The sequence below is a fragment of the Mustela lutreola genome, chromosome 15 (assembly GCF_030435805.1).
Source record: "Mustela lutreola isolate mMusLut2 chromosome 15, mMusLut2.pri, whole genome shotgun sequence".
Taxonomy (NCBI): domain Eukaryota; kingdom Metazoa; phylum Chordata; class Mammalia; order Carnivora; family Mustelidae; genus Mustela; species Mustela lutreola.
The window spans coordinates 70,564,592-70,574,723 of record NC_081304.1 but is presented as its reverse complement, the minus strand read 5'-3'; the positions used below and the strand labels follow the sequence as shown (position 1 = coordinate 70,574,723).

The 10,132-nt window shown below is 44.4% G+C and overlaps 1 protein-coding gene across 1 annotated transcript in view; it reads left to right on the top strand.

Moving 5' to 3' along the window:
- Positions 1-287: 287 nt before the first annotated feature.
- The window catches only part of LOC131816145 (conserved oligomeric Golgi complex subunit 2-like), a 31,247-nt gene continuing 21,402 nt past the window's right edge, over positions 288-10,132 (top strand). Inside the window, exon 1 of the mRNA XM_059148579.1 lies at positions 288-498. Within this exon, the coding sequence (XP_059004562.1) occupies positions 427-498 (72 nt within the window). The 5' untranslated portion in view covers positions 288-426. The remainder of the gene's footprint in view (positions 499-10,132) is intronic.

Sequence of the window (10,132 nt, the reverse complement as noted above, 5' to 3'; positions counted from 1 at the left end):
CCTGGAAGAGGTTCGCAGGCCGATTTTCCGAGGGAAAGGGCGAGGTGGGGAGGGAGCGCCCCTGACCCTCCCCGCCCTCCCTTCTCCCGCTCACCGGGGCATCAACAGCCTCGGGGCTGCCCTGCAGAAACGTAGGCGAGGTTGTAGTGTCGCCCTCCGCTGCACGGGGGCAGCATCACCTGCTGGCTCGATGGTAGCGGCCCGCGCGCCTCTCTTGGCGGAGGCAGGCGGAGGCAGGCGGAGGCAGGCGGAGGCGGGCCTGTGGCATCCTCTTTCATTGGCCGGGCAGGGGCGCTGCCATGTTGGAGGAAGCGGTGCCTTCTGTGCGGTGGAAATGCTGTGGCTTCACCGGTAGCGTCGGGGAGCGCAGCCTCCTACCTTTCCTCCTCGCTCGAGTGTTGGTGCTGAGAGGCGGCGGTCGGCGGGATGGAGAGAAGTAGGATGAACCTGCCCAAGGGGCCGGACACGCTCTGCTTCGACAAGGACGAGTTCATGAAGGTGCACGCCTGGGCTCCGCTCCCCGGAGCCGAGCCGTGGGTGGCCTGCCCTCCTTGGCCCTCCGGGGCCTCTCCTCGGGCTTCTCCTGTGGGCTTCCTGGGCTGTCCCCGCCCCGGACGGGTCCTCGGCGGGGACCTCACTGCACTTCACAGTGAGTCTCTTGGCCTCGGGTGGGCTAGGTGCAGCCTGGAGAAAGCACTCCTGTGAAATCGTGCACATTGAATGAAAAGGCCTGAAAGTTCAGGGCAAGTGGTTTTGAGCTAAACATAAAAGCCCCGGACCCGTAGGACCCGCCTCTGGTACCGTGCGGCACAGTCAGACCGCCGCTCCCCCGGCCTGCCAGAAGCCTCCCAGTGCCTTGTGCCTAGAAGCTGAGCGACTGTGCGTTGAACACATCTCTGAACACAAGTACTTACCAGGTATCGGGTCAAAAAGGCACTTAACCTAACGTTTATGCCTGACTTTTGTCTTAAGCTCCCGGAATGAGAAATCTGAAAGACTGCACTGTCCTTACTGGTTCTGGTCCAGTACTACAAAGCATACCAAGCTCCTTTTCTAAAGTTGCCCTACTTCTCTTGGTGAGGTCAGCCTGAAGCTGGCAGCAGATAACTGTAGGACATAAACTTACAGAATAGAAATTTAAACTGAAAAGACTTTACTGACAGGAAAGGTTCATCAGACATAGCCTTGAAAATGTCCCAAGGTTTGAATCAGAGCCAGGAGGAGCTTTATCTGTTTTCTGTATCCCTCTGGGTCTGTACTTAAACAATCAAAACGTATATGTTTAATTTCTAAGGATTGGGATTTAGTAGCTGGTTTCAGTGTTAAAAAGTTTTGGCTCTGTAGGTACCTAAAATTCTGAAAAGAGTTTGAATTTCTTACTTTTTTATGGCTTCAAGTCATAATATGTTTTTTTCTTTTTTGGGTTAACCAGCTAGTTCCTTTTTGATACTTGCATTCAGATCACATCTCCCAAACTCTGGCTTTAAAAGTGCTTATGTCTGGATCCTCTGCGGTGTGGCCATATCATTTTTAATATGTAGGGATGCCTAGACGAAGGTATATTGTACTCTTGTTTTTGTATGGTGATGTTAAGCAACTGTAATAAAAGGTGTAAATTGAATGGAGTGTCTGAAGGAGAGCACAGCGTGAATTCTCGGATCCAGAAACCTTTTGTTAACGAAGGACACGTGATTGATGAGGAGAGAGGTCATTGGAAGAAGAAAAGGCACACACACAGACTTAAAGAACGTCAAAGCACGGAAGTCTCTTTAGCTTGTCTGTCTTTGGACTTCGTCAGGCTTTCTTTGGGCCTAACACTAGCATTTTCTCGCACTTCCTCGCCCCGCCATCTTTCTCACTCTGAGCTGACAGAATGCCTTTGGTCAAAGCAGCTTCGGAAAATAGAAATCTCAAAATAGCAGTTCTAAAGTAGGACTTAGAGGTAGGAAGAGAGCAAACTGGGAAAGTGGCTAGAATGCCAGCAATTCCATATTCTTTCAAGGCTCTGACATTTCTGAATATAATGTACAATTTGTAGTGTTAATGAACGTGACCCCTTCATACATAGAAGGAAAATACATGGAACAGCTGTTCTGTGTAAAGTGGTATTGATCTTCTATGTGGGAGCTGGAGATAAAGGTTATATGCAATTTGTGTTTCCGTCAGAGAGATGTTTTGTTAAGTTACAGTTCCGAGGCAGAAATGAGTGGAGAGCTTGCTGTCGGGGTTGTATTTCTACATAGGTGTCTTGTTTGGCACATTTTGGAATGAGACTGAGATGGTAGAAAGGCAGATGGGGTGGGGCTGCGGTTGCACCTTGGACACTGCATACATTGAGGGGTCCACGTTGATGCAGTCTTCACGGTAGAGCTGCAGTCAGGTTTACAGCAGGAAGTTGCATGGTCATATCTGTTGAGTTCGAGCTGACTGGTGGCAGGAGACTACTTAAAAAGTCATGTTTATGAGATCTAATGAGAAATAGACGGGGAAAGGTATGCAAAAGAGGTAGGTGATCAAAGTGCAGGAATGGCAGATGGGAAGGGTCACCTGGGGCAGAGGCACTGGCAACATCATACTTTTTCGGCTTAGAAATATGAAAATCCTTTGGGTTGACAGCCAAATAATAGATGAGCAGGACATAAGGTATTGGTAGTAGGGGAGAAAGTGGCATAACAGATAAATTAGACCATTTACATGGGTGTGTGCTATTGACATCACATGTAGCCTTCCTCTTCCATCTCAACATATGACTTCATCTCCAGTTTTACAGAAAAATTAGCAGCCATCCCACGGGACCTCCTCCATCCTGCTGATCATGAGCCCATTCTTGTATTTGTCCCCTTCTCCTCCTCGCCTGGTACGGGGAGGGGCTCTCCTTCCTCCTCGGGTTCAGTCTCCACTCTGGCTCGGAGTCCATGCCCTCCCGCCCTTCCAGGAGCCTGCGAGGATCCTCTCCCCTGCACTCCTTCCCATCATGCGCTCCTGTTTGATTCTCTCCCACTTGACTGCCCCACCTCTAGGTATTGCCCTGTCACTGTCGCGCATCACAGCCAGTGCTCAGGGGTTGACTTGACTTTCCCACCTTCCACCCTTCAGGCCCTGTCGTTCCACTAAAGAGTTCTTACCAAAACTGTTTCTAAGTCAGCGCACCTGACCTTTCTCTGTCTCCTTACTTGACATCGCAGTAGACCAAATGCTCTGCATTGCTTCCTGTCTTTCTTCTACCTCTCTGATGTGTCTCCTGTGCAAAGTCATGCTCCTGGTAGCCACTGAATGCTAATTATGGGCTCAGCCCCGTGTTCCTTTCTTTCCCTAGGTGACCTTTTGTGCAGCTTCATGACCACCTATCAGCAGGTCAGGCAGATTCCTGTCTCTGGCCCACACGCCTCCTGAGCACCAGTTCTGTGTATCGGACTTGCTGACCTTTCTTCTCAGATGTGTCTGTGGCCCCTCAGACTCATCAGGTTCAAGACGGAATTCATGAGCACCTCCTCCACTGAAAACCACCTTTCTTATTCTATTGCCTCTCTCAGTAAACACTTCATCCGTTTAGCCTGGAGTCGGGAAACCAGAAGTCAACTCCTACTCTGTCACCTTTCCAAAATCTAGTCTGTCACACCAAGTCCTGTGGATTTCGCTTCCTAAACCTCTTGAGTCCATATACATCTTTCCATCACTTCTCGTACCTTTGCAGTGCGCCCTTGCCATCACACCGTAGAAGCTTCTCACCCAGTCTCCATGCGTCTTTCTTGTCTTTCTGGCCCCTGGTCTACACTGCAGGCAAGCCACTCTTGTCAGAATGCGGATGTGATCTTGTATGTACCAGGTGACTGGTCAGTCCACCAGCTCTTGAAAAACCATTTTCCCATGCACTCGAACGTATTTCAAAAGAATCAGTCCCCCATGGGGTAGTTTTCCTTGGTAGACAGTTTGTTTCTGTGCTGAGCCAGTCTGCCTCCTTCGAACTTCTCTGTGTCAGTTCCTCTCTGGAACTTGTGGCTTTGTTGGCACCCCGGGTAGGCACATGATGACCTTTTCCATGAGAAGTGAAGGCAGGAGCCCTCTGGACGGTGAATATATGTACCCTCATGTTCCATAGGTAAAAGAACCGTGTGTGGGGGTGGGGGGGTAAGTCCTTGAGGCTCCTCCCTGTTCTAATTGGGTGAACTGGGAATTTTGAGACAGGCAGCAGGTCCTGTGTGTCCTTGTTTGCAGGGAGCATGCATTCTGATGGACAAAACGGAAAAGGGGAAGAATGAGCAGCTGCTCAGATCTGTTTGTACTGTGCTGGCTGATTAGCTGTGACCTGCAGATGTGGGTCCCATCCTCGGCTCTGCTCTCTGCCTGCTTATGTCTGACTTGGGGCAAATCACTCGCCTCTGGCCTTCTGTTTGCTTGTTAGTATAATGAGGTGGTGCTTATCTATGTGATCTTTGCCAGCTCCTCTGAAAAGACTCCAGTCCATCCTGGCTTGCAGATAAGGAAACTGAGGCCTGAGGTGTGATGACTTCCTTTAAAGCCACACAGCTAGTTGGGGCCAATCACAGGCCAGATCTCCTGACCCCCACGCATCAGTCCTTGGAAATCCTACTGTAATATGTTCCTTTCCAGAGGCCACAGGTGGGAACTGAGGGAAGTGGGACAATAAGAACATTAAGAATAGCCCAGAAGATGGCACAATGTCTGCATGCCTTGGCACCTGCATTTCACCAATAGGGCCACCTCTTACCTTAGAAGAAGTTCCCACAGGGCTGGTGATCTTGATGCCTGGCCTGGAGCTTATCTACGGTAAATGGGACCAGAGGGAAGTGATGGCTGTTTGAGGTGGACTTTGTTGATGGCGGCTGGAGATAGCAGCTGACAGAGGAGGAAGAGGGAAGAGTGACAGATGGCAGATAGCCGCAGGCCCGCAGGTCAGCCACTGTTGCCCAGGGTCACCCATCCCCCGGAGCTGTCTTCGTATCACAGGAGCTGAGTGCTTACCCTGTGGGTTCTTAGTTCGATGTCACGTCTTGATGACAAGATTCCATTCTCTTCCGCATCAGTTTGAGACAGACATCGTAATGAAATTCTAATTATCCAAATATGGAATGTAAGCCTGGAACTCATTTTATAGAGATATTTTCTTATGTGAACTACTTTCCCTGATGATAGAGGAGTTGTGACGATGTAACATCAGATATAGTTTATCTGATTGGCACTTGTAAGAAGGGTTCCCGGCAAAAAAGAACTGTTTTTTTGTTGTTGTTGTCCTCCCTTTTGATCTTTTCCATTCCTTTTTTTTTTTTTTTTTTTTTGTCTTGTGAGCGGTCATCTGATTTATAAAAAGATGCAACAAAAAGTAAAATGGTACAAGATAATCAGTTTCAAAACATAAAAAAGTGAGTGTCTTTAGCCATAGCTCAGAACAGAGGAACTGGGTAAGGAGAATTGCTTGTATGAACTGGCAACAGGAAAAGTTGGTAAAGGAGAGCTGAGGAACTCTATTAAGACATAGGAGTGAGGGGCTCCATCATCATCTGGCATTCGCTCAGTGTCGTCTATATGGTTAGAGATGTCCATGATGGGAACTCCAGCAATCTTCTGGGTCTGGGTCAGCTGATGCCACAGTGTAACACTCTGAATTACTTCTGTACTGAGAAGTCATCTGCATAGTTTGTCTTGTGTGTACGTGGTAATCGTTTGAGTCTTGGCTCTTTCGCTATCCTTAGAGCCTCTTGATACTTTCACCCCGGTTTCTCAGTTCTATCCATTACACAGTCAGTTGTACAATTGGTACACTTGGCACACAGCCCGTCCATCATTGACCGGTCAAGTTTGGCCTAAATAGAAAAGTTGATAAAGTCGGTACCAACCAGGATGTGGTAAGTCGGCCCAGCTGTGTGTTTATATTGGAAAAAGCAGGAGGGATGTTGGGGGACTTCTCTTTCCTTGAGTGCATGGGATCCTTCTTTTCTTTCTTTTTAGGTTTTAATCTGTTCTTCTCTCAGAGAAGGATCTCAGAGCTAAGCATTTGCTTCCCAGTCACATACTTTCTTGCTTTCTCTTGCTTCCCCATGTTAACATCATGCCCATTTCTCCTTGCTTTTGATTTTCTAATTCACTCTTTGTAGAACCATAAAACTTATTTAAATAAAATGTTGGCCTACTAAGTTATTATTAGTAAGCTCTTTGTTCAAAATTTGAGAGCAAGAAGTATTATGTAAATATATCTTTTTGTTATTTAACTAGTCTTACAACATTTAGCATCAATTTTCTTGAAACATTTAAACAAATTAATCACAAACTGGGACTTGGGCTCTTTATTTCTTTTTTTTTTTTTTAAGTAATCTCTATACCCAACATGGGACTTGAACTCACAACCCTGAGATCAAGACCTGCATGCTCCAGTGACTGAACGAGCCAGGTGCCCTTTGGGCTTTTTGTTTTTCAGTTCCTCAGGTGAGGGGCTGCCTTAGTGGCTCAGAGGGTTAAGCTTATGCCTTCAGCTCAGGTCATGGTCTCAGGGTCCTGGGATCGAGCCCTGCATGGGACACTCTGCTCAGCATGGAGCATGATTCCCTCGCTCTCTGCCTACTTGTGATCTCTCTCTCTGTGTCAAGTAAATAAATAAAATCTTAAAAAAAAAAAGTTCCTTAAGTGATTCTAATGTGTGACCAGTGTTGAGAACTCTAGCACTGGATAATTCCTTTAAATAGCTCAAGAAATTAATTTTGAAAAGCAAACTAAAAGCCTACATAGATTATGATTGGTGTTAAATTGAGGGGAAAAAAGAGATAAAGAGAAGAAATCAGCTGGAACAGAGTGTAATTAGGTACTCAAATATTTGTTAGATGGATAAATACATTTACGGAATGTAGGGTTTTTTTTTTTTTTGTCTCTTCATAAATATGTCAAATGGGTATATAAATTCAAGAAAGGAGTTTGATATAAAATTGATGAAAATGTTAGAACAGAAGTTTTTTAGAATTTCAGTGTTACTGTTTCATGATGCTTTTAAGATGATCTCTCTGTATATGGTGGGAAGATCTTGTTAGCATATGTTTTTAATTTCTCAAGCTTGAATAATTTAGTCACTGAACAAAGATTTAGAATGAGTTTTGGGAGACACAAGTCCTAGATTATGTCCCCACCTAGCTGGGTCAGAGATTTGAGAGCAGGGGCTGGAGGGAAGAGCTCCAAGGACATTTTTGTATACATGCTGATACCTTGGGCGGGAACACTCTTCCCACACTTCCTGTGGCTAGCTCCTTTGTGTCATTTGGATCTCAACTCATTGTTCTATATTTCCTGGTTCATCCAAGTTAAAATACATCCCATTTGTCACTCAGATCTTTACTGTGTCCTGTTTTCTTTTTAGCTGTGATCACTATTCATTAATCACTATTTGATCACTGTTCATTAATATAATGTTTGTTTACATATTTATTTTCTCATTTCTGCATTAGAATATCTGCTCCTTAAAAGCAGAGACCTTGTCTTTTCTTTTCATGACTATGTCCCCAGGTTTTAGAGCAGAGCTGGAGTTGCATGATAAATATTTGAGGAATATTTATGGGATATACAGGGACATTTATTCATCTCTGTTGTCCATTGTTTTCAAGAATGGTTGGAAACACACACATACGTGAGCTCACACAATCTTTCTATGTCTTTCAACCCCTCTGTAGTGTGCAGATTAGTGCTTAACTATTTTGGTTTTTTGTCTCGATAAAATGGGACATGTTTCAGGTCAGAGCTCATAAATTTCATATGCCCTCTTAGTACTTCTCATCTTTACAGAGTGATGGTTCTGGGGATTCTGCTTCTCATGGAGATAGTATATAGTGATTTTATAAGTCCATGTATCTGGGAAGGAGTGCTTTACTTCTTGGAAGTTTAGAGAACTTCAATCTTTCCAAATTCCATGTAATTTTCATAGCATTAAAGCTACTAATTTCAGATTATTGGTAAGTTTTAAATGATTAATTCCCAGGTTACTTTGAATTAGTCTTTGTTTGCCATCCCTGATTGCAGCTAGTTAGTAAAGTAGCTAAACTTTTAAACTCTACTTGGTTTTAATTTTGAGTGATGTCACTGCTTCTCTCATGGTTAATGGTTCTTAACTACCTGCAGCTTGTCTGGTTTGCTCATTTATTTTCCTGTGTTCCAACACCTCTTGTGATCTCCCAACTTCTGGCCTTTTGGGGGATTTGTACTTGAACTGGGTTCAGATAGGAAATACCCCTGAGTACAAAGAGAAGATATTTTTTCTTCTAACTTCACTATCTCCTATTATTAATGTATTACATTGTTGTGGTACATGTGTTACAACTGATGAACCAGCATTGATACAGTATTAATTAAAATCCATGGTTTACATTAGGGTTCACTCCTCTTTCTATAGTTCTGTGGGTTTTGACAAATGTATAATGTTATTTACCTACTGTTGGTATCTTACAGCCTAGTTTAATTGCCTTGAAAACCCCTGTACCTCATCTATTTGTTTCTTCTCCTCTCTCTGCACCCTCCTCGCTCACCCCTCAGCCCGGGATCTTTTGACTGTCTAGAGTTTTACCTTTTCAGAGGCACCTGGCTGGCTTAGTTGCTAGGGCATCTGACTCTTGATCTCGGGGTTGTGAGTTCTAGCCACCACATTGGGCATAGAGATGACCTAAAAAATAAATAAAAATAAAAATGTTGGTTAATTTTTACCTTTTCCAGAATGCCATAGAGTTGGAATCATATAGTATTTAGCCTTTGAGACTGGTCTTTCACTTAGCAATATGCATTTAAGGTTCTTCGAAGTCTTGTGGCTTAATAATTCATCTTTTAATTGTCGAATAATCGTGTGTGGGTGTGGCACAGTGTACCTGTTCACCTACTGAAGGAGATTGGATTGCTTCCAAGTTTTGGCACTTCAGAGAATAAAGCTGCTGTAAACATCCATGTGCAGGTTTTTGTGTGGACACTAGTTTTAAGCTCTTTTGGGTAAATACAAAGGAGCACAATTACTGATCTTATAGTGAGAATGTGTTTAGTTCTGTGAGAAACTGCCAAGCTGTCTCACATAGTGCCTCCCATTTTGCATTCTGACCAAACAGTGAATGAGAGTTCGGTTGTCCCACATCCTTGCTAGCATTTGGTATTACTAGTGCTTTGGATTTTTTATATTCTACGTGATATGTAATAGTACCTTGTTTAAATTTGCAATTTCTTAATGACATACAAAGTTGAGCATCTTTTCAGATCCCTTTTTTTTTCTTTTTTAAAGATTCTATTTATTTATTAACAGCACAAGCACACGGAGAGGTAGCAGCAGGCAGCGGGAGAGGGAAAAAAGCAGGCTCCTCTCTGCCGGGGGCCCAGTGTGGGGTTCAGTCCCAGGACCTGAGCTAAAGGCAGATGCTTAACTGACTGGGTTTCCTAGCCACCGCTCTTTTCACATTTTAAGTCCTTTACCATGGGTGTGTTTTGCAAATATTTTCTCTACTCTGTGACTGGTCCTTTCATTCTCTCTCTCTCTCTTTTTTTTTTTTAAGATTTTATTTATTTATTTGTCAGAGAGAGAGCGAGCGAGAGTGAGCACAGGCAGACAGTGGAAGGCAGAGTCAGCGGGTGAAGCTGGCTCCCTGCGGAGCAAGGATCCCGAAGTGGGACTCGATTCCAGGACGCTGGTATCATGACCTGAGCCGAAGGCAGCTGCTTAACCAACTGAGCCACCCAGGCGTCCCGTCTTTTCATTCTCTTAACAGTGTCTTTTACAGCGAAGTTTAATTTTAACAAAGTCCCTCTCATCCATTTTTTTCTTTCGTAGATCATGCTTTTGGTTTTATATCTGAAAAGTCATTGCCAAATCCAAGGATCCCTACATTTTTTCTTATGTCATCTTTAAGAAGTTTTGCATTTTACGTTTAGGTTTTGGGAAAGGTGTGAAAAGTTTGTTTTTATTCTTTTCATTTGTTTGTTTTGTCTTATCAATGTCCCATTGTTCGGTTCCATTTGTTGAAGACTGTCCTTGCCATTGAGTTGCCTTTGCCTGTGTGTGTGGATGTTGTTCTGGGCTCTCCACTCTGTTCCAAGCACCTGTCTCTTTTGCCAGGCACCTTCCGTCTTAATCACTATAGCTTTAATAGTAAGTCTTGAGATTGGG